This window comes from Belonocnema kinseyi, chromosome 4 (assembly GCF_010883055.1).
Source record: "Belonocnema kinseyi isolate 2016_QV_RU_SX_M_011 chromosome 4, B_treatae_v1, whole genome shotgun sequence".
NCBI lineage: Eukaryota > Metazoa > Arthropoda > Insecta > Hymenoptera > Cynipidae > Belonocnema > Belonocnema kinseyi.
Window position 1 is genome coordinate 90,318,268 of NC_046660.1, and position 24,448 is coordinate 90,342,715.

The 24,448-nt window shown below is 27.6% G+C and overlaps 1 protein-coding gene and 1 long non-coding RNA gene across 3 annotated transcripts; one reads left to right on the top strand and one right to left on the bottom strand.

The window, feature by feature from the left end:
• Nucleotides 1-23,993, bottom strand: LOC117171235 (formin-binding protein 4-like). Of its 2 annotated transcripts, none has more exons than XM_033358340.1 (13): nt 23,881-23,993; nt 21,730-21,887; nt 21,548-21,635; nt 19,497-19,673; nt 16,756-16,921; nt 15,735-16,672; nt 15,275-15,642; nt 10,300-10,433; nt 8,417-8,559; nt 6,064-6,315; nt 5,646-5,971; nt 5,200-5,523; nt 1-178 (listed from the first exon to the last, which is right to left on the bottom strand). In XM_033358340.1, the coding sequence occupies exons 1-13, from the start codon at nt 23,954-23,956 to the stop codon at nt 86-88; spliced, it is 3,243 nt and encodes a 1,080-aa protein (XP_033214231.1). In that variant the 5' UTR covers nt 23,957-23,993; the 3' UTR covers nt 1-85. The 2 variants fall into 2 exon arrangements, with proteins under 2 accessions (XP_033214231.1, XP_033214230.1); XM_033358339.1 differs by having other exon boundaries at nt 15,275-15,648.
• LOC117171236 lies at nt 18,815-19,544 on the top strand. The gene is made up of 3 exons (XR_004466856.1): nt 18,815-19,112; nt 19,234-19,335; nt 19,436-19,544. It is a non-coding gene; the product is annotated as an uncharacterized LOC117171236 (long non-coding RNA).
• Nucleotides 23,994-24,448: the final 455 nt, after the last annotated feature.

The following is a 24,448-nucleotide window of genomic DNA, read 5'->3' on the forward strand; positions in this document are numbered from 1 at the left end:
TTATAGCAAAACAAACTTTTAGTGTACTTTAATACATAATATTTATATACTTAGTCGATGTATAGTAATTACAGGCGACTCAAGTTCAGCTTCCATTTCCAAAATTCTGTTGTACTCTTTGCCATTTAGCCACCATACTCGACATTTCCTTCTGCTTTTTGCCGAGGGCGAGTTTCGCCTGAAACGTGATATTACTTCCTGAGAAAATTGAACAATTTCTGTTTCGATCGAGGAGTTGACCACTCTACTTTTAAGTGTACACCAGGTTTTAAGAGATTTCAGAAGATTTTTGAATATTTCCAAGAATTTAAAGATATTGTAAAGAAAACTAAGAATTAAAAATATATATTTCAGGAGATTTCAAGAGGTTTTAGAGTATTCCAACAAATTTTAAAGAACTTTAAGAGATCTGAAAAGATTTCAAGCGATTTAAAAGTATTTTAAAAACATAATTAAAGAATTTGAAGATATTTCAGAATATTTCAAGAAAGCTAAAAAATGCAACCTATTTAAAGAGATCTCAAAAGATTTAAAAGAATTTTTAAACATTTCAGAATATCTGAAGAGATTTCAAAGGTTTCAAGAAATCTCAGCAAATTCCAAGAGTTCTAAAAAGATTAAAAAAGATTTTAGACTATTTCAAGAAATCTAAAAAGATGATAGGAGATTTTAGAATATTCCAAAGTATCAAAAAAGATGTTAATCGATTTCCAGAGATTCCAGAATATTTTAGGAAGTAAAAATATTTCAAGAGATCTAAAAAGATTTCAAGAAATTATACAATATTTTAAGAGATTTAACCAAATTTCAAGTGACTTTAGGATAAGATTTAAAGAGAATTCCGAATATTTCAGGTGATCTAAAAAGATTTAGAAGAATTCTAAAACATTCCAGAATATTTAAAGAGATTTAAAAATATTCCAAAGTATCAAAAAAGATTTCAAGAGATTTCAAAATATTTAAAGAAATCTAAAAAAATCCAAATATTTCAAGAGAACTAAAAAGAGATTACAGAAAATTTCAAGGAATCTGAACAAAACAACAAGCTATTTCAAGAAATCTAAAAAGATTTAAGGAGATATTAAGATATTTCAAATAATTTAAAGAGATTACAGAATATTTTTAAAGATCTAACCAGTGACTGCAGGATATTTCAAGAGATCTAAAAGTTTTTCTGGCTGTTTCGAACAATTTCAAGAGATTTCAGAATATATCAGGGGATTTAAAAATATTTAAATCCATTTTAACAGATTTTAAAATATTCGAAAAAATCAAAAAAGATTTCACAAAATTTTAAGAAACCTATAAAAATTCAAATTATTCCAGAGATTCTATGAAATTTTAGAATAATTTTAAAGATATAAAAAGGTTTCAAGTGATTTCAGGAGATTTTAGAATATGTCAGAAGATATAAAATGATTACAAAGATTTCAGAGATTAGAGAAAACTTCTAAAAACATTACAAGAGATTTTCGAATATTTTAAAAAATTCAAGAGATTTCAAAGAACTTTAAGAGATTTCAAGAGACATAAAAAATTTCAAGAAATTTGAGAAAATTCTAAAAGTTCTAAAAAGATCAGAAAACATTCCAAGAGATGTCAGAATATTTCGAGAAATCTAATAAAAAAGTCAAATACTTTAAGAGATTTTAAAAAATTTTAAGAGATTTCAAGACACTAGAAAGATTTGAAGAAATTTTAGAAGATTCTAAAAGTTTTAAAAAGAATAGAGAACATTTCAAAAAAATTTCAGAATATTCCAAGAAATCTAAATAAAAAGTTAGATATTTCAAAATATTTCATTAGATATAAAAAGATTGCACGAAACCTTGTATATCTGATTTTAATAATGACAGGGTAGCCACTGGACCTGGAAACCGGGAAATGACAGTGAATTTATTTTTTACCGGGAATTTTACAAACATTTACAAGAAATATTTGTCTAAGTTCGATTTCGAACGTTTTTAAAATAATTATTTGAATTGTTATTTCTTTCAATTATGACATCATTCAGTTTACAATGCGTAAGGACTCCAGTCCATGCGCCAGAACGACCGGATCTCAGAATGACCGGAATGAAACGTTGACCAATCAGAAAATTTCGGCGGAAACAGTGTTTCGTTCACGAGCCGAAGTTAGCCGCAGATGAAATTTACTATAGAGCGTGTCACAGTTGTTGTGAGTGCTTTTTATTTTCAAAAGTGTTTACCACTTGAGGTTATAAAAAATAATAAATTATGAACAAATGAGCAGTGTTAATGAATTAAGGGAACATGATGTAAGTATCAATTTTACGTACAGTTTTATACATTTCTTTTTGCGTTTTTTATATGAAAAGTTTTTTTGAGGCTTAAAGATTATGTATAACACATACACCGGCTTATATCGTTAACAATGCTTTATTTGCGAAAATTGAATAATTTATAATATTTGTCTGGATGTAAAAGAAGAAGGGAGAATAAAAAAAGAATTTAAAAAATTTTAAATTATATTTTGTATAGTTACACATTAAATTATTTGCAATATATATCCGTAAGATGCATACAATTAACAATTTTGATTCAAAATTTATAATACTTTTACAAATATACTGAGCATTTATTGCATTTTAAATACTTGTGTACTTAATTTCGCGCCAATAAGCGTTCCGTTCATTTGCAAAGTTGTCAAACACATGCACCGGAATGACCGTAACCAGGATTGACCGGAACACCAATCACAGACCATGTTTGACAAGAAGGAACTTTTTCGTCGTGTCGAAGTTGCTATGCGATTTGTGTTCCGGTCATTCCGGTGTATGTGTTTGACATCTTTGGAAATGAACGGAACGCTTATTGACGCGAAATTAAGTATACAAGTATTTAAAATGCAATAAATGCTAAGTATATTTGCAAAAGTATTATAAATTTTGAATCAAAATTTGTGAATTGTATGCATCTTACGAATATATATTGCAAATAATTTAATGTGTAACTATACAAAATATAATTAAAAAATTTTTTAATTCTTTTTTTATTCTCCCTTCTTCTTTTACATCCAGAAAAATATGATAAATTATTCGATTTTCGCAAATAAAGCATTGTTAACGATATAAGCCGGTGTATGTGTTATACATAATCTTTAAGCCACAAATAAAACTTTTATAAAAAACGCAAAAAAAATCTATAAGGCTGTACGTAAAATTGATACTTACATCATGTTCCTTTAATTCATCAACACTGCTCATTTGTTCATAATTTATTATTTTTTATAACTCAACTGGTAAACACTTTTGAAAAAAAAACACTAACAACAAATGTGACACGCACTATTGTAAATTTCATCTGCGGCTAACTTCGGCTCGTGAACAAGACACTTGTCTCCGCGGAAATTTTCTGATTGGTCAACGCTTCATTCCGGCCATTCTGAAATCCGGTCGTTCTATTGCATGGACTGGAGGCCTAATTCAAAAATCTTCTGCCATAAAAATTTTCTATTTTAGATTTTAATTTTTAATTTAAAGAATTGTAAAATGCAGTCTTGAAGGCTTAAGTAATTAAATATTAAATCGTGTAAAGTTGCAAATGTTTGATAAGTTTTTTTTATGTTATCAACTGTATAAATATATATATAATTTAGTTTTAAAAAGGAACAATAATTGATTTGTCAAAATGATTCTAAATCCGTTCAAAATACAGAATGTCCAGATTTTAACGTTAAAAATTAAACTGTTTCAATCCAAACGTCTTAGTCATTAAAAAATGCTAACATCCGATTAAAACTTTATGAACTATTTTTAACTTAAAAATCACTTCATAATAATGTATTTGTAATTAAAGGCTTTCACTAAATTAAAAATATTGTTTCAGTCGAAAGTATTCAATTTTTAATCCGTTAGGTATCAAATTTTTCAATTAGGAAAAATAAAAACTTTTTAATATTTAGCAATATTTGTCATTTGACTGTTTATTTAAAACAAAGGAATTGAAACCAAATATTTAAAAGTGAAGAATTTGAAACTGAATTATTTGACATAAAAAGCCTTGAATCGTTAAATTTTCGAAGGGCTTTTAAACTTTGAACATCACAATTTTTATTGTTACTTCATAAATAATTTTAATTTGTAAGTGAAATTGTTGAATTTTGGTATTTAAATAGGAATTTAACACTTATTTTTGTAGAAAAAATTTGAGTAATTTTAAGAGGTATTTAGAAGTTTCGAAAAGATTTAAAATTAATTTAAAAAATGAAATGATTGCAAATCAATACAAAAAAAATTAATTAAAAAACTTTTTAAGAATTGTGAAAGGCTTCAAAAGAATAAAAACATTTTCGTAAGATTCCTAGGAAAATTGAAAATAGTTTTTCACTTTAGAATATTATTTTAAAAGATTTCCAAAACTGTTGGAAGGGAGTCTGGAAGATTTTAAGTACATTTTTTAAAAATTGCAGGATTTACTAAAAATTTTAGGAAAAATTTTATTAATTTCAAAAGATATTTAAAAGTTCTAATCAAATTTCAAAAATAATTTTAAAGTTGAATAAATTTAAAACAACTTCTCGAGTTTTCAAGATTTTGAAATAAAAATTTGAACCTTTTCAGGGATGTTTAAACTACTTGAGATTAAAATAATTTAACTTCTAATTTAAGAAGTGCTCAGTTTAAAACAAAATTAATTTGTCAATTTTTAACGTTTCTACCTTCAAATTGTTTCAAATAATATAATATGGATTTATATTTTTAGAATTGAATCTCAATCTTTGAACCCATTAATTTTGAAAAGTTCTAAATTTTGCAGTTTATCTACATTTGATTACACATTTTACAATTGAAAAGTGTTAGTATTTTCCATTTTTACGTTTAAATTATTAAGCAATTGAATATGAAATTTTGGAATTAAAAAACTTTTAAACATCAGTTTCAAAAGTTTATAATTCAAGAGTTCCATTTTGAGTGCCTTGATTTGTAGTTTATTTTTTATTACTGCGAATGGAAAAATGTTTAGGTTTAGAATTCGAATTTTTTAATTTTATTGATAGTGAAAAATGTTTGCGAACCCGGAAAAAACCGGAAAATGACCGGGAATTTTTTTCTTCGATTAAAACAGCCACCCTGAATGACCAACCCCTCGGTTTCAACGGAACGTTATTCAATAAAATTGCCATTAAACCGAAAGGTTTGAATAAACTCTTCATTTGTTGTTAATAATGAAAAAGTACCTTTTTCTTCTTCTTATCCTTCAAAATCGCTTCAGAACTTGAAGGAGATTGGTCGACTTCCGGTTGTGGAGGGGGGTTGGGAGAAGATACTGATTCTGGAAAATGGCTCTCCTGGATCTCAGTTTCGACCTCTGGTGGTTGGCTGCTTTCTATCGAAGCGATATCATTGTAAAACGAGTCTATCGCAGATCCCAGAGATTCTCTTTGCGCTTTCACGGGAGGTTTTGCTATCACTTGACTAGTTCTATAAATGTGAGAGTAGTCCGCCATCATAAATTGAACTCCTTCTTGTCCTAATCTATTTGCTGCTGCTACGAGTGCTTGCTGTTAAATTTAAAGGATTTACGTTTAAGCAACTCACTTTTAATGATTAAAATTAAAAATCTTATGTTTTAAGGACATCCATCCCCTTAAAAGTGAAAGCTGAAAAATGAATTAATAATTACATTGTGCAAGTGATGATATGCAGGATAATGTAACAATTGTCCTTGCATAAGGGCCGTATGATGTTGCAAAATCGCATTTCCCATGGTAGCAGCATAAATCGGATTAGTCTGATGTGGAGAAGCCGCATAAAGAACTCCAGATTCGAGAACCGATGGGGCTAAAGCATAAGGCATTTCTGGTGCATCTACTCCTGGAGGAAGAGGTTCATTGTTACCGGATTTCGAGGCCTTTGGTGGCGATGGAGGCAATGGAGGCTGAACTGTTTCTGCAGGTATCGTAGGCAACGGAGGATTTGCACTCGCCAGATCTAAACTAGAATTCGTAACTGCAAAACAAATCAGAAGTTATTTATTATTTAATATTTTACTGCTTGAAACTTGGCTGACATACAAAAATCTTTGTCAGAATAAAACTGACCCTGTTCTGATTTCTCTTTCTTGTTATCTAACTCTTTTTCTTGGCTGCCTTTTCGCTTCTTTCCTCTTTTTAAATCAGCGGCGCATATTCGTGGAGGTGGAGGTGGGCTTGGACTAGAGATTTGAGGTGGCGGTGGAACCTTTATATCACTCGAATCCGAAATTCCTCGACTCGTTGCTTCCTCGACTTCCATTGAAAGCTTCTTTTCATCATCCTCCGGTGTTGACTCCTTTGAATCATGCATTTCCCTTTCTATGAAAATAAAAAATTAATTTAACAGACTTCAAAGCTCAAAATGCTCTCAAAACAGAGGAACTAGGATGATTTTTCACGAAAATAGTTCTCACTTTCCCAAGATACCAAGTCGAAATACATTGCATTTTTCAACAAAGTAGTTGAATTAAAAAAAAAAAGAATTTTCTAACGAAAGCGATGAACTTTCACCCCAAGAAGACGGAATTTCAACAAAATACTTTAGTTTTCCAGCTAAAAAGTCGAATCTTTTAGAAATCATTTGGCTTTTGAATCCGAAGAAAATAATTAAATAACTTAATTTTTAATAAAAGGCTTAAATTTTTATCAAGAAAATTTTTGTTATAAAGAAAGAAAAAAAACTCAACCAAATTATTGAACTTCCAAGTCAAACATACAAATTTTCTATAAAACTTAAAGCGATGAATTTTCAGTGAAAAAATTGATGTTCAATTAAAAAAAAAAAAAATTTCCAACCAAAGGGAAAACTTTTCAAATAAAAGGGAAAAAATTGCAATTAAGAAAGATTTTTTAGTCAAGAAAAAAAATCAAACAAATTTTGGAATTTTCAATCTAAAAGAGAAGAATTTTGAACCAAACATATAATAGATGACTTTTCTACCAAAATATGCATTTCAATCCAAAAGGAAGAATTTTATATCTAAAAAGACAAATTTTCAAAAAAGGAGTTAAATTTTCGATCAAATAACATAAATTTTCTACCAAACTAGATCAATTTTCAATCCAAAAAGACGAATTTTCAACAGAAGTGTTGAGTATTTAAGCTAAAACGAGCTTTTTTAAGAAAAAAATTGACTCCTAAACCCTAAAAAGGAATTTTAAAAAAGAGTTCATTTTCAACTTGATAGTACAATTTTCAACTAAGGAAATGAATTTTTAACAAACTGGTTCAACTTTCAACCAAGTAGTTGAATTTTCAACCTAGAATATTAATTTTCTACAAAAAAATATGAATTTTCAACAAAATACATGCATTTACAACCAAATTGTTGAATTTTCCACTAAAAAGGGTAAATTTTTCACCTAAAATGAAAAAGTTCAAATTTGTCAAAAAAAAAGAATTAATTTTTAACCGAAACAAAAAAGAATTTTCAACTAAAGAGATGAATCATTTAACCAACAAGACAAAGTTAAATCTAAAAAACATTTTTCAGTCAAAAAAGAAACCGAATTTCAACCAAATTGTAGAATTTTCAATCCAAAAGAGGCAAATTCTGAACCACAAATATAATAGATGACTTTCCTTCAAAAAGATGCACTTTCAACCCAAAAGGCCGAATTTTATATCCAAAAAGATGAATAATAATTTTCAATTATTATTATTATTATTTTACAATCGATAAAAAGTTTGGGTACATTTCTTTTGGCGGTTTGAAAATTCACACTTCAAAGACGAATATCTTCGCAGAAGCTGAATTTACGACTTTGAAAGTGGAATCATTTAAAAGATTAGACATTTTTGCGTTGAATCGACCTAGGTTAATATTATTTTAATCAACGAGTCAAGAAATATTTAGTTTTAAAGTTAAAAGTATTTTTTTGCCTAAATTAAAATTTTTAAATTTGTAGTTCAATAATTTTCCACATCTAGAAAAATGTTCCTAAAAATTAGGAAAAAATCATCAAATAAAGAGTAAATCCTACTCTTTAAATCTAAATCAAGACAAAGATTAAATATTATGTATTTTCTGGGTAATCCTACAAAATATTTTTTATGTTTGCCAAAAACTTCAACTCATGGTTTAAAAATGTTCAATTAGATAAAAAAAAATCTTAACTTTGAAGCCATTAGTTTTTGACTGGTTGATTAAAATAATTTCAACGTAGGCTGATTCGAGGCGACATTTTCTAATCTTTCAAACGATTTTAGATATAAAGCCGTAGGTTCAGTTTCTGCATAGATGTACATCTTTGAAGTGAAGTATTAATTTTCAAACGACCAAAGGAAACGTACCCGAAAGAGTGTCAAGTCAGGTACAAGTTTAAATAATATAAAATAAAAAAGGAGAAATAGAGTCCAAAATAGTCCAATACAAGGCCCCCAGATGCTGAAGGATTAATAAATGAAAATAAAATGTACCAATTATAACAGGTTCCTCAAGTTCTGGTGGAGGTGTCGTACACAATTCCATTTCCTCCGCGCCTCCTATTACGTCCGCATCTGGATACGTCCACTGAGCTGCACCGGTTGCCACATTCCGATAATAGTACCGTTTATGCGACCTAGAATCATCCCCCCCAAAAACACAAAAATGAGAGCATTGATAAAGGAAATATTTCTCTACGTAATCTTTTTGCACATCTCATGTCGTGAACTGCTCACTTTCCTATTTAACTTTTCTTTGCTTTTTTTAATTACTGAACGTAATTCATTAATACCCCTACCTGTATTACAGATTTCCTTATAAATCTGCGAAGATCCGTCTACAATAATTTACATTTAAATCATTAATTCTTAAAAGAAATAATGTTGATCTTCTTCAAGAACATTCAAAATTATACCAGTGGTTTCGAACGGCGAACAGAATATTTTGCAAACTACTAGATGATTTCATAGATGATAAAAAAATAATAATTCATAATAATTAATCTTACTTTAAAACAAACATTAATATTTTCTATATTTTAAGTTTTATTTATTATTTTTTTAACTATCATCGGAAGAAAAACAAAATATCCTGTTACTCTCGGATGATCCAGCGTCTTCCACTGAAATCATGTTCACATCTCACCGACCTAGAACAGCAAGACAAAGCATAAATCACGAAAGTCACAATTACGAAGGCGAAATCAGCCAAAGCTGATGGTCCCTTATTGTTTCTCTATATTAACTTTAAATTTTCCGCGGAAAACACAAAAGAAAGAGCCACATTTGTAATATAAATGCATTCTTTCAAAACGTTTTAGGAACCGAAACTTCAGCTGAAAGAAAATGACTTAACAAATATTGCACAAAGATTATTAGCGAGCCTAAGAAAATATCTACACATAGAGAATCTTGTTGAGTTGAAGTAATAAAAAAGCTTCCCTAATATATATTAATGAAATGCAAAATAAATGTACTAACTTTCGAACAATAAATAATTTAACTTTATTATATTACAATCTGTGTAGTTTATTCGAAAGTCTTTTGAGTCAAGTTCCTTTACCTTAAGTTAAGTTTAACTGGGGCTCAAGCTATAAAGCCTATCGTACTACTTCTTTTACCTTACGAAGAAAGTGAATTTTCGTTAAAGATATTGGGAATTAAATACAAATATTGGTACAAAAAAATACTTTTCAAGAGCCAACTCCTCGATCACTTTTAAAGTTGTCAAAAATCTAAATTCGATTTAATGACTAGAGAAGAAATTTTAATCAGAGAAGAAGAAATCGGCCCTGAAATATGTCAATTATTCTATACTAGAATCTACAATATATTACAAACCAATAATACCTCTCATTTCACTCACAAATCATAATCTAGAAACTTTTCAATATTCACAAATCACTAATTGTGTTTAAAATTCTCTTTAACTGAAACCCAACTGAAATCGTAGGAAATTTGAGAGATTAATAGTCATGGAAAAGTCTTATGTGTATGATGCAGTCTTCATGAATAAGAATGGAAGTGTAAAATATTCTACAGGGAACGCACTATTCGCGATTAAAATCAAAATACAAAAATCAGACTAGAGGCGATCAACGATTAACGATATAATCAACGATAAAAAGCGAAAAGATACCGGATAGAAAAGATTTTAAAAATATATAAATAAGATGAAAGCTGAATGATGGAAATTAGGGAAATGGAAATTCCAAAATTGACTAAAACAAAATGAATTATCTGGAGTAATGGCTAGCTTTAAAATTCAATTTATGGCTGGAATTAAAGATGCAGAATGTATGGAATATGTTTGTGTCACAAAAATGTACAATGATGGCGTGTTCGGGCTTGAGATAGAGTCTGTCAGGATACCGTACCTATCCCACTGACATTCCCATCCTAATGGTGCTGCTGTTTGTTCTAAGCGACTCAATTGTCGACCCGTCGATGTCAGCCATTGATGGAGGTAAGTTTGTTTCAGATCACCAGTTTCCCAAGCTTCCAGCAACGTCTGAAATCAAAAACAACAAAAATAGTTTTTTCTAACGAGGGGTTGACCACCGGGCCTAGGGTGCCGGTTTCGATTTAAAAGATTTCAGAATTTTTTTAAATTTCAATTATTTCAGAAAGTTTTTACAAAGATTTCAAAACATTTTCTAAAGTTTTTAAAGATTTTACGCAAGCCTACACAACATATTTCAAGATTAATTAAATGCTCGTGAAAATTGTAATTCTTTGTAACATTTTTTCATTGTAAACATTTGTAAAAGTGTCCGAATTGTATAAAAAGCTTGTGATTTCAAGTAGAGTTATTGTTTTAATTTCCTAAAATTTAAAAATGCAAAAGCAACCTGAACACTTGCAAGTCGAGTGGTGAATAGGGTGGCTCAAAAACGCTTTTTTTAGAGGGCAACGAAGGAGGTCTGTAGAGAATTATCCAATGAAGAATTTCATCTATCAGACATATGGGTTTCATACCTCTAACATACCCACACGAGTACCTGAAAACTACCCTTAAAACCAAAAACGTTAATTCTTCATGAAATCGACCTTTTGAACACTGCAATCTCGTCTTTTTTTTACTTAAAATTAATAATATTGGTCTAGTGGAATATTTATTATTATTTGTCAATTAAGTTTTAATCATTTAAACCAATAAAATTTGTTTAAATAATTTTTTTTCTCGAAAATTCGTTATTCCCCTTAAAAATTATTACCATTAGTCTAGTGGAATATTTATTAACATTGGTTCATAATCTTTTATTATCTAAGCAAATGGAATTTGTTCAAACAATTTTGTTCAAAAATTCATTTTTGTCCCTAAAAATTATTACTATTGGTCTAGTGGAATATTTATTAACATTAGTTCATTAATTTTCAACTGTTTAAACGAATGGAATTTGTTTAAATAATTTTTGTATTAAAAATTATTAATATTTCTTCAGTGGAATATTTACCAACATTGTTTGATTAATTTCTTTTTTAAATAAAAATTATTACTTAAATATTACTGATAAATATTCCAATAGAACCACAGTAATAATTTTTATTTGAAAAAAAATCGATATGAAATTGGAGGGGGGTTGCAATCAATTGGAAATGAATGAACTAATGTTAATAAATATTCCACTAGACCAATATTAATCATTTTTAGGGAAAAAACGAATTCGAAAACAAAAATTATTGAAAAAATGGCATTTGTTTAAACAATAAAAAATTTGTGAACGAATGTTATTGAATATTCTACTAGACTAATATTAATACTTTTAAGGGAAAAAAATAAATTTTTGAAAAAAATATCCATTTGTTTAAATAAACGAAACTTAATTAACCAATGATAATAAATATTCGACTAGACCAACATCAATAATTTTAAGTAAAAAAAAACAGACTACAGTGCTCAAAATGTTGATTTCATGAAGAATTGACCTTTTTTGTTTTAAGGGTAGTTTTCAGGTACTCTTCGGGGTGTGTTAGGGGTGTCAAACCCATATGTTTGATATATGAAATTCTTTTTGGATAATTCTTAACAGGCTCCCATACTTTCCCATCACATTTTTTCAAACCCTAAAAAATTATTCCAAAAACTGAAAAAGTGATTTTCCCCATGCATTTTACATGGGAAACTTCTGGTCAAAACCGGCAACTGTTAAAATAAAAAATAAATCAAAATTAGGGAATTTCTTTTTTCGGATTTGGAATTAAATTGGGGGGATCGTTGCCCTCTAAAAAAATGTTTTTGAGTCACCCTATTGACCACTCGACTTTCAAGTGCTCAGTAGATTTCAAGATTTTAAGAGTTTTCACGAAATTCAAAAGGTTTCTTTTGCATTTTTAAATTTCAGGAAATTAAAATAATAACTCTACTAGAAACCACAAGATTTTTATATAATTCGGACACTTTTACAAATTTTTACAAGTAAAAAATGTTACAAAAAATTACAATTTTCACGAAGATTTGATTAATCTTGAAATCCGTTGTTTAGGCTTGCGTGAAGTCTTTAAAAGCTTTACAATATGTGGTGAAATCTTTGTAAACACATTCATTGAAATATTTGTGAAATTTTTTAAATCTTTCTGAAATATATTTGATTTCTTTTAATTGATGTGAAATTCTTGAAATCGCAGAAACCTTTCATAATATTTTTAAATCTTTTAAAAATATCTAAAATCATGAAATCTAGACAACTTGAAATCTAATTTCACAAAAGTATGGAAAATTCAAAGAAATATCTTTTGTATTTAAAATTGCAGAAAATTAAAAAAAAATACTAAAAAGCACAAGCTTTTGCTTGAATTCAGTACCTTTTAAAAAATAATGTTTACAAGCAATTACAAAGTTTATAAAAAAAAAAACAATTTTTACGAGAAGTTGATCAGTCTTCAAAATCTTTGTGAAATCTTTTGAAATGTTTCTAAAAACTCTCAAATCTTTGTAAAAACTGTGAATTTGGAATCAATGTGTTATCTTTATTTCAAGTAATTGAAATCATTTAAACCTTTTGAAATATTTTTAAATCTTTGAAATCTTCGTGAAATCTTTGTCAAATTATGTAAATCTTTGAAATCTTTCTTTCCTTTTGATTTTTTTTTTTAATTTTTCTAAAAACTTTTTAATCTTTTTATACCTTTGAAATCTTTGTGAAATAATAGAAATATTTTGAAAAATTTTTGAAGTCTTAATAAAATCTTCTGAAATCAGGGTGGCCACAATTTTTAAAATTTTTGTCTCCCGGCTTTGCGGAAGTCGATAAATATCAGCAAATCAGAGTAATTGAAATTTCATTCTTGATTATTCAAAGCGTTCAAAATTATATAATTAAAGATTGAAATATTTTCAATTTAAATAATTTTTATTTGAAAGCTATTAAAATCTGACAATTTAATATTGAAATCTAAATTGAATCTTTCAGTCAAAGCTTCTAAATTTGTAGAATTTTAAATTAATATTACATAATAAAATTATAAGTTAACTTTAAACCTGATTAGATACATCTTTCTAAATTGAAAACATGAATTGAATTATTCTAAAACAAAAAAAACTTCAGAGTAAATAGTAATTTTAAATTAAAATAATTTTAAATTTACTTCGGAACGTTAAAACTTAACAAATGCAAACTTTATTTAAACCTGAGTAAAATGTTAGTTACAAAAAATTGTAATATTAACATTTTTTTAAAACTCAAACTCTTTAAAGTTTCAATTATATGAAGTAAATTTAAATAGCTTAAAAGCTAATAATTTTAAAATTGCTGATTATACTTTCCAAAATTCAACCAATTTAATTTTAATTGTAAAATTAAAACCTATGAAAGGGAAAAATTAAACATTTATCGTTCATCATGAAAATTCAGGATTCTAAAATTGTAATCATTCAAAATTACCGAAATTATCCACTTACTGATGTATACATTTCAGGAAGTTTAATTTTCATCTAATTTTATTTTAAACTAAATTAAAAAATTTTTAATTTCAAATCTTCCTTTAGAATTATTACTTATTCTAGAAATTCAAGAATCAAATATTTTTCCATTGGAAATTATTTATATGTTTAAATCTTCAACTAAAAATCGGACAAGTTCAGGATCTTACATTAAAAATTAAAATAAAGAATACAAAACAATATTGCTATAGTATGATTTCATTTTTTGAAATCGTACAGTTTTGAGCTTTTTAAAAAGAAATTGCTTTATATTTACATATAAAATTATTAAATTCAAAACTGACTATCAAGGCTTTTAATTTGAAAATTATTAATATTTAATAGCGAAATGGTTCGGAAAATCTGAATATTTGAATTTGAAACAACAATATTGTGGAATTTAATATTCGAAACCTCCAAAAATTAATGTACGAAAAAACATTAGTTTTAAGGCCTCAAAGATTAAACTGTTTTATATTTTGAATTTTAAATTCAAATTATGGAAATTTTAAAGCGATAAATTTATTATCAATAATTATCATATCATGTAGTAACAATTGGTATTTAAAACGACTGGTTAGATTTTTTTGCTAAAAGATGTGATTCTGTCAAATAAAATCTCCCGTGTGGGTGGCCACCCTGGAAATCTATATGAAATTTTTGTAATTTCTGCAAAATTTGAAACATTTTTCTCAAATCTTTTAAATCAAAGTCAATCTTTGAAATCTTTATGAAATCATTCAATTAATTATCAAATCTTTGAAATATTTTGATATATATTTTTTCTTGGAAATATTTGTTAAATCTTTCTAAAATCTTTGCGAAATCATTGAAATATTTGTAAATGTTTTGAAATTTTTCTGAATTTTTTTAATCTTCTGAAATTGCTGTAAAATCTTTTAAAATCGTTGAAATAATTGTGGAGTTTTTAAAAAGTTCCGAAATCTTTGTGAAAACTTTGTGAAAACTTAGAAATCTTTCTTAATTCTTAAAAATGTCTAAAAAGAATAATCTTTGTGAAATCTTTGTAAAATTGCTGAAATATTTTTAATCCTTAAAACCTGTTAAAAGATTTGTAAGTCTTTAAAATTTGTGTGAAATCTGAAGAAATATCTGAAATCTTGAAATCTGATGTACACTCAAAAGTTGAGTGGTCAGCCACTCGAGTGTTTGCATTGTTGTACTTCATTTTTATTTGAAAGATTTCAAAAGATTTCATAACGAGATTTATGAGCACTACGAAAATTTTAAACCTAAAACTTTTATTTTGATAGTTTTTCATTTCAAATTTTTTAACTGTAAAATCTTGAAAAGCTATAAAAAAATGGTGCAATAATTAATCTTCATACTGATGCTATTCTTTAGTCGGAGAAAACAAAACTTGGAATTTATCTATCCCTCACAAATTATAAAAAGTAATGAAGACTCACTTGAAGTTGAATAGCCATGACTTGAACAGCAGAGACCATTTGACACCCTTCAGCCAAGAACTTCAGCTTCTCCGTGATCATCTCCGTCAAATATTTAAACTCCTTATTATCAGCAACTGGTATAACTTTCACTTCTTCTGTTGGTTTCGTAATAGTACTTGTAGTTTCTTCTTTCACGAAACCAATCAATTCTTTCTCAGGTTTAATAGAAGTTTCCGCCTGATTAACTTCGATAGCTTCAACGCAAGTTTCGTCCTCTTTCTCTTTTTGGAGTCCTAATCCAGACTTTTCACCCTCAGTGTGAGTATTTGTGCTTTGTGGTTCTTCCTTAATCGACTCTTGTATTTCTGGTAGTTTAGGTCTGTTAACTACAACTTAAAATAAAGTAAAATTAAATAAATATACAATTACAAATAAAAACAAAACTTCTTATCTTGATTTATTTTCATAAGATACTCACCATCGAAAGCTATTCTCTTTTTTCTTTGGAAAGCTTTCGCCGGGGTTTCCATATTCTCTAAAAATATATTAGGCTTCACGACTTCTGGCGCAGACTGAGAAGTCCGAGACTCAGTTTCTACACTTTCAGTTATACCGGGCTCTCTACTCGATTCTTGGTTTTCGGTACTTGCTACTTCAGCTTTTGCGGATTCAGCACTTTGATATTCAAAAATTCGAATACAACCCGATTCTGTTTGCCTTGTCTCTACTTTCTTGAGAACTACTTCATTGTAACTAGTAGATTTTTCGGCTTGGCATTGCGAAATTGGAAACAAAGCTTTAACTTCAGTCGGTTGCGTCACCTCCTCCTCATTATCGGAATCATCTTCGTAACCAGGTACAAGAGAAACTTTAAATTCAGTGCTACACGTTTGTATTTTTTCTTCATTGCATTTTTCGGAATCGCTATTCTTAGTTTTCTCATTGCGCTCGATTTCATTAGGGGATCCTTCCCTAGGACTAGATTTCTGAGATTGTTTTCCAGATTTTTGTAAGTTCCCATCAAGGAATTGTAAAAGCTTAGCCTGATTTTTCAACCGTCTTAGGATATCATCTTCAACCGGTGCAGGTTCAGTATCTGCTGAACACGTAGTACTTTTGCTAGAATTTTTGCTGGAAAGGGAACTCTCAAGTTCGGAAGTAACCTCAGTATCTTTTACAACCGATTCCTGCATTTTTGAGATCATCTCAGGGGGAAGAGAAGGACCCATTTCAACCTGCCTCGAGACCGTTCTCATTTCGGATTTCTTCTCTCGGCTTGAAGATTTACTCGAGTGTTTACTAGGAGGTTTACAATCCTGTGGTGCTTTAGATTTATTTTCGATGGGAGCTTCATTTGTGTCCGATTCACTTCCGTCGCTTTCTTCATTTCCAAACGAAGTTATCATCTCAATTTTCCTGCAAATGATCAATTTCAATAATACAATCATAAGGAGCAATATGTGAAAAGAGTCAGGTTTTAAAAATATTTGTTATAGTACCCATCATCCGAATCGTCGTCTCTTAAGTGGGGAGGTATCACGAGTTCCGGTTTCTCCTGACTGATTTGAACCGGAGTTTGACAAATACCTGCTTGTCTATTCCTATTTCTAGCTACAACTTCCTTTGGTATCATTCCATCTGGTATTTCAGTCTGTGGTTTCGGATCTGAAATTAAAATACAATTATCTTAGAGTTGTTAAACAATTTATAGAAAGAGTTCTAATATGATAATATTTCCAGACATAGAAAGTCGCATAAAATTACGAAAAAAGTCTGCAAAAAGTCGCATCAAATGTTTAAAGATAATTAAAAAAAAACAGTATCAAAATGAATGAAATAATAAATTTCATTATTAGGAATATAGAGAACATAATTCTCGTTGATTTTCAAATATTCTTTGTGCAATCAAAATAAACTTTAGAGCTAAAAAAATTTCTTAATAATAATCATTGAACTTGAAGGATTCTGAATCTGAGTTTAAAAATATTTCTTTCTGAACTGTCAAACTTGTCATCTTGGATTATTTAAAAAAAAGTTGATAATTTACATTAATTTTGAACCTCAGAAACATTCATTTTGAACGTTTTAAGCTTGAAATGACTCAAAAATTAAGGCTTTAAATTTTTGACTGTATAATTTGAGTATAAAATTATTCATTTTTTGGTAATTCAGACTCACATCTCAAAAAGCTCTCAACACAGGGGAAATAGGGTTATTTTTTTACGAAAATATGGGAGTAAATTATTTTATAAATAATAATTTAGAGGAATATAGAATTCAATACGAAACTCTTTACAGTCTTAAGATTTCCAGTCGAAATATACTTATTGTATTTTCAAAACAGTAGTTACATTTTCAATCATAAGAGACGAGTTTTCAACCCAAAGTCCAATTTGGAAGAAAAGAGAAATTTCAAACAAAAGGACGAATTTTGTACAAAGTAATTTAAGTTTCAGCCAAATAGTTGAATTTTAAATCTACAAATAGCATGAGTTATGCACTAAGTGGTCGAATTTTGAAACAAAAAAGTTTAAATTTCAACGAAATAGTATCAACCAGAAAAGTTGAATTATGAATAAGACAGAGAATTTTCAACAAAAAATATCATTTTCAAAAAAGATGCATTTTCAACCAAACAGCTGAAATAAAAAGCAAAATTAATTTTTAAGAAAAAAGATGAACTTTTTAGAAGATAGTTGCATTTTCAATACCAAAGTTAATTTTCGACCAAGAAAGATGAATTTTTAACCAAAAGAGATGACTTTTTCATCATAAAAGATGAATTTGAAATCCATAAGGGGGAATTTTCTATAAAAAAGACGAATGTTCAACAAAACAGTTGAATGTTTGAACAAAAAATTATTTTTGAATCAAATAATTGAATTTTCAATCAGATGGTCAAATTTTTAAATAAAAGGTAAATTTAGAGAAAAAAAAAGGAAATTTTAAACCAGAAAAAGTGATTTTTTTCTACCATAAGAGAGAAATTTTCAATCTAAAAGGTTGAATTCTCTATTTAAAAAAGCAAATGTTTAAAAAACATTAAATTTTTGACCAAAAAAGATAAATTTTCAAGCAAATATTTAAATTTTCATCCGAATATTCCAATTTTCAACCACAAGAATGTAATCTCAACTAAAAATAGGGGAAGTTTCTTGAAAACAGGGGATAAAAGAGGAATTCTTAAAAAATGGGAATTTGAAATTATCCGATTCTAAACATTTTCGACTTCAAAATATCCAGCTGCTAAAGCTTGCAATATAGAAAAATTCAAACTGAATACAGATTCACAAAATGAGAAATTGTTCAATTTAAAAAGCTATTATTTAAAAATTCTCTACGCATACAGCTTTAATGAGAAATTATTCAATTTGCAATGCTCTCAATTAAAATGCAAGAATTTATTCTAGTTTTGAATTACAGCTTTCTTCTAAAAGCTGATACCCTCGATTTTTATGTATATTTTTCGGGATTTATTCAAGCATTTCAGATTTGTATGTTATTTGGTGTACTTTTGTTTTGACAGCTATCAACGCAAATTACAGTAGTGAGGCTATATTTAAAAAACTTACTTTTGAAGGAACTTTTATAAAAGTGGATATTTTTCAACACACTATCACTTCAGACATAAGACAGACATGCATAATATTTTTCGTTAAATTGCTAGAACTTAAGTCCACTTTAACCCATATAACGAATATTTTTGTCTGCAATACATAGAAAAAAATGTTATTTCACAAAAACTAAAAACGAAATTTTTGCTGACAAATTTTTCAAATAATCGTAACTTTCAAACACTGAAAGTTTAATTCAATTAAATCTTTGTTCAGCTGAATTTGAAGTAGCATGTTTTACAGTAAATTAATACTTTTAAAACTAAGAAAAAATGTCATTTTTCACTTTTTCCACAATTTTAATGGGTCCGGGATGTTCAAAGATATTTAAAGTGTATGTACTCTTTCTATACCAAATTACAGAGTTGAATCTACAAAAGCACCCCTTTGGAGTTATTTTTACGAAAATATACAAAATAACCTGAAAATAAAAAATATAAATTCAGCTAGTCGACAATTCCTACAGTAAGTTTTTGGTGCCAATGTATGATATTCATTGTAGTAGAACCTAATAAAAAATCCCCACCACTAAATCAAATTCCCGGTAATTTCTTTCTTTTTTCAGACGAAAAAATTGGTTTTTTCCAAGTGTCCCGGTCAGATTTCTTAGATGAAAGTTTGCTTACATGCATTTGAAGATACTCCAGGCCAACGTGATAAATGTAAATTCTGGGGATTGACACCAACTTGACTTCTTTCTTTCCATATTCTTAACTCGGGTGGAATTTCCCAAGTTACTTCATTAGACTCGGTATGCCAATAGTAGGGATACCCAGTGGATTCATCGAAACATTCTTGCCAAGCTGTAGAAACAGTTTAACATAAAAATAAGTAGTCAAACAATTACTTAGGATTAGCAAAATATTGACAGGGTGGTCGTTTTAATCGACGAAATAAATTCCGGGTCAACTATTAAATTTTGAACTTTTAAAATTGACATTTAAAAGTCTTTAATCAAAAAAATTTGTATTTAAATTCTCAATAATTTACGGGCATAAAATTAAAGGTACTAACATTTTTCAAAATAAAATAATATAAATCCACGTTATCATTTTCAAGGCTCTAAATTAAAAAAACCAATCAATGAAATTAACATGTTCAAAATTATATAATTTCAAGGAATTTTAAGCTAGAAACATTAAATATTGAAAAATTGAAAAAATTTTAACTGGACACTTCTTAAATTAGAAATTCAATTATTTTAATCTCAAGTAGTTTAAACATCCCTGAAAAGGTTCAAATTTTTATTTCAAAATCTTGAAAACTCGAGAAGTTGTTTTAAATTAAAAATTATTTTGGGAATTTTTTCAGAACTTCTAAATATCTGTCAAAATGAATTGAATTTTTTCTACAATTTGCAAATTTCAGAAAATTTCTTTACAATTTGGATGTATAAATAACAATTGAACATTTATTATTTATAGGCGAAATTTGAGTAGTTTTTAAAGGTATGTAGAAGTTTTGAAAAGATTCAAACTTAATGTTAAACTTGAAATGATAGCCTAATATAAAACAAAATGTAAATTTTCGCAGATATTAAACGAAAAAATTAGATTCTTTTCAAGAATCGTGAAAGGCTTCAAAAAAATAAAAAAAATTTCTTAAGATTCCTAAGAAAAATAAAAATAATTGTGCAAAATGACAAATTATTTTAAGAGAATATTTAAAAAGTTTTTCAAAGATTTAAACGAAATTTTCCAAAAAGAGATGATTTTAAGAAAACTTTCTAAAATTTGCATAATAATTTTTTATCCTTTTAAAACTCCTAAATATCTCTTAACATTACTCAATTTTTTCTACAAATGTTCATTTGTAAATAATACATCAAAATTTAAAAATTTCACTTAAAAATTAAGCATTTTTCAAATACAACAATTAACATTGTAACGTTTTAAAGGCTCTTCGAATTTTTAACGATTCCAGGCTTTCTATGTCAAACAATTCAGTTAAAGATTCTTTACTCTTAAATATTTGGTTTCAATTTACTTGTCTTAAATAACAATTCAAATATTGATAAATATTCAATAATTAATTTTTTCTTAAATTAAAAATTTCAAATTGAATGGGTTGAAAATTGAGTATTTTAGACTGAAACAATATTTAAAAATTAATAAAATCCTTTAATTAAGAATATATTATTATGAAGTTATTTTTAAGTTGAAAATAGTTTATAAACTTTCAGTCACACGTTCTCATTCGTTTAATGACTAAGACTTTCAAATTGAAACCGTTCAAGTTTTAACGTTAAAATCTGAAAATTCTTAAATTTTGAACTGATTTAAAATCGTTTTGTCAAATCGTTTTTGTTCACTTTTTATTACTTAAAGTACAGATAAATTAAATTGTTTGATTTATTTATGAAATAAAAATGTTTTTTATCCAAAATTTTCAACATAAAAGGCTTTTATTTTGTATCTGTTCAAGTCTTTAAGAAAGCATTTTAAAATTCTTTAAATTAAAAATGTAAGCTTCAAAATAAAAATATCAAATAGAAAATTTTTAATGTAAAAAAATTTTGAATTGCACATTGTAAGCTAAATAATAGTATCATTGAAAAACATAACAATTCTCGGTAAAAAAAATCACTGTCATTTCCCGGTCTCAAAAAATTCCCGGTTTGCCGGTATAGCGCCCACCCTGATTGATCTAATTTAAGTAATTCCATTATGGAACTTACACATTTCTGGTATATTTGAATGTTCTTTTTTTCTGCTAGGCCCTTTAGAAAGCCCATCCAATTTTTCAGGCGCGATCGATTGAATTTCCTAGAGAGGAAACGTTAATACATTAAATATGGAAAAATACATGCACGTAAGTGATAGAAGCTAATTGTTTGAATACTGTAATTATTATCATTACCTTTAAGAAATCATTGACTTTGTCATTTAATTTGTTTGAAGGTTGTTGCGCATCCTCTGTTTCACTGTCCGAATTGTATTGCCCCAGTAAACCTGTCAGTGGATTGCTTGGAGATCCATTTTCGTCTGGGTGGTCATTAGCAATTTGCTGATATTTATCTGCAGGACAAATTATATTACAAGATATACCAAAATATATTTAAACCAAGGATTAATTAAATAATTAAATAATACTAAAAACATCATGAATAATTTCTTGAATTTATTTCTAAAGTCCATGAAATCAAATAATTATTCAAACAAATTTTTATTTTATCTTTTTATACTTAAAATTCAGTGTATATTTAGGTAACATTAATGTGGGCACTATATCAATTTCAATTTAAACCGCTTCATATTATAAACTTTTCTAGTGAAAATATTTCATTTTCAACGAAACAGAAATATTTCTAACAAAATAGTTGAATTTTCAGTCGAAAAGAAATTAATTTTCAACGAATCTGCTGAAATTCAACCTAAAATGATGGGCCTTAAACTGCAAAAATTTAATTCTAAACCAAGGATATAAATTTATAACAAAAGAGTTTAACTCTTCACCAAGTAGTTTTATTCTCAACAAATAAATTAATTTCTACTAAAAAGACGAATTTTCAACATAATACATGAATTTTTAACTGAAAAAGATCAAATATCAACCAAAAACTGAATGGTTAAATTTTCAATTAAAATGATGGAATATATGATTAAAAATAGTTACATTTTGAGTTCACAAATTTTTTAAATTAAAAAAAAAACTAATTCTAAAAAAATAGTGGAATTTCAGACAAGAAAAATGACTTTTCAACTAAAATCATTAATCTTCAACTAGAATAAATAATTCGATGTTCATAGTTTTTTGTCTACTGATCTAAGATTAATTTTCTTAAATATTTCATTTTTTAAATGTGAAAACATTAAAATTAATATTTAAAAAATATTGATTTTAAACCAGTAGACAAACAAAATTAACATCACATAATTTAATACATTTTAGCTGGTCAAAACAATAACATCAAAATAATATTAAACCAGAATAGTTGAACTTTAAACGAAAATGAAGCATTCTCAACTAAAATTTTGAATATTTAAGTTCAATTTTTATTAAAATTTTTTTTAACAATGTGATAACTTTTCAACTAAAATAGTGAATCTTTTGTATTTTGAACTAAAAAAGATAAGTTTTAACGCAAAAATGGAATAGTTTAATTTTCAGTTAAAAAAATTAATTTTCCACAAAAAAATTGTTTTTAACAAAAGTGATATTTTTTCAACGAAAATTCCGAATCTTTAAACGGAATATATGAATTTTAAACAAGATTTTTACTTTTCATAAAGTAGTTTTATTTTCCACCGAAAAGATGAATTTTTAACGAAAATAATGAATACTTAACTTTTTTCTACCGAAAAGATTAATTTTCTACCAAAAAGATGATTGTTCAACCAAGTACATGAATTTTTAACTAAAGAAGACAAATCTGCAACCAAACAGTTGAATTTTGAACTAAAAAATATCAATTTTCAACAAAAAATGGAATAGTTCAATTTTCAGTCAAGAAGCTTAATTTTCAACGAAAGTGCTGAATTTCAGACTAAAATTATGGACCTTAAACTGCAATAATTTAATTTTAACCCAAGGAGTTTAATTCATAACAAGAGTGTAAATACTCTTAACCAAGTAGTTTTATTTTCAACCAAGCAATTAATTTCTACCAAAAGGACGAATTTTCAACATAATACATGAATTTTCAACTAAAAAGATGAATTCTTAACCAAATTACTGAAAAAATGAAGAATTTCTAAAAAAGATAATTTTTCAAGGAAAAAATTTACAAGCTACTTTACAAATAAAGGATAATTGTGTTATTAAATTCTATATTGCAATTTGAACAAAATTAATCAAGCCCTCGTCAAAATTCGCTGCCTTAAAAAAAAATCCCTGATACTTCCAAGTATATGAAAATTTCCTGATAATAATTCCAGGTTTTCCAGGTAGGGTACAGACACCCTAGCTGTTAGAGCAAAAGGAAAAAGATCACCTATAGATGATGATGTAGGCATATAACTTATATCAGGTATTATTTTTTCTACAGAATAGATGCAAATAAAAGCTTACCTTGCCAAAGTCTTCCAGGAGAATTGGAATGTTCCCCATCGATATCCAGAATAGGTCTTCTTTGACGTCTTTTCATAATAAATACAAAAGTTTAACTACAAAAACTAAGGACCTGTTATGTGCATCACTCATTCGAAATCCTGATATATTTAGTGACAAAGGATGACTAATTGCGCAATTGTTGTAAATAACAAATTTTAACTGAAAATTGCAGGATATTCGTCAGTTAAACATAATGTTCTCTGCCAAAGAACACCTGGTTAACCTTTTGTAAATAGTACGAGAATAATAAATTGCAGTAACTAATCAATCGCTGGTACACCTTTAATATGCTTTGTATTTATGTTTATTTATTTATTATAACATTTGACAAATGATGTTCAATCGTCATTCAATAAACACTTCTTTACATAACCTTAAAAAGACGGCTTTGGCTTTGCTCTCTCACCTCGCCGCCTCACTCCCATCACTTTTGCACGTGAAAAAGAAAGAGGGAGAGAAGAATAGAACATAAAATAGTGCAAAAGAATACGGAGGAATTGTTTGTCTCTTTCTTTTGTAGCAATTT

Coding starts and splice junctions, on each gene's coding strand:
- LOC117171235 (XM_033358339.1), bottom strand. CDS start 23,956: ATGAAAAGACGTCAAAGAAGACCTATTCTGGATATCGATGGGGAACAT. Junction 15,649..15,734: donor AAAGAGAATAGCTTTCGATG/GTGAGTATCTTA, acceptor CTTTATTTTAAG/TTGTAGTTAACAGACCTAAA. Junction 5,524..5,645: donor CATATCATCACTTGCACAAT/GTAATTATTAAT, acceptor TAAATTTAACAG/CAAGCACTCGTAGCAGCAGC.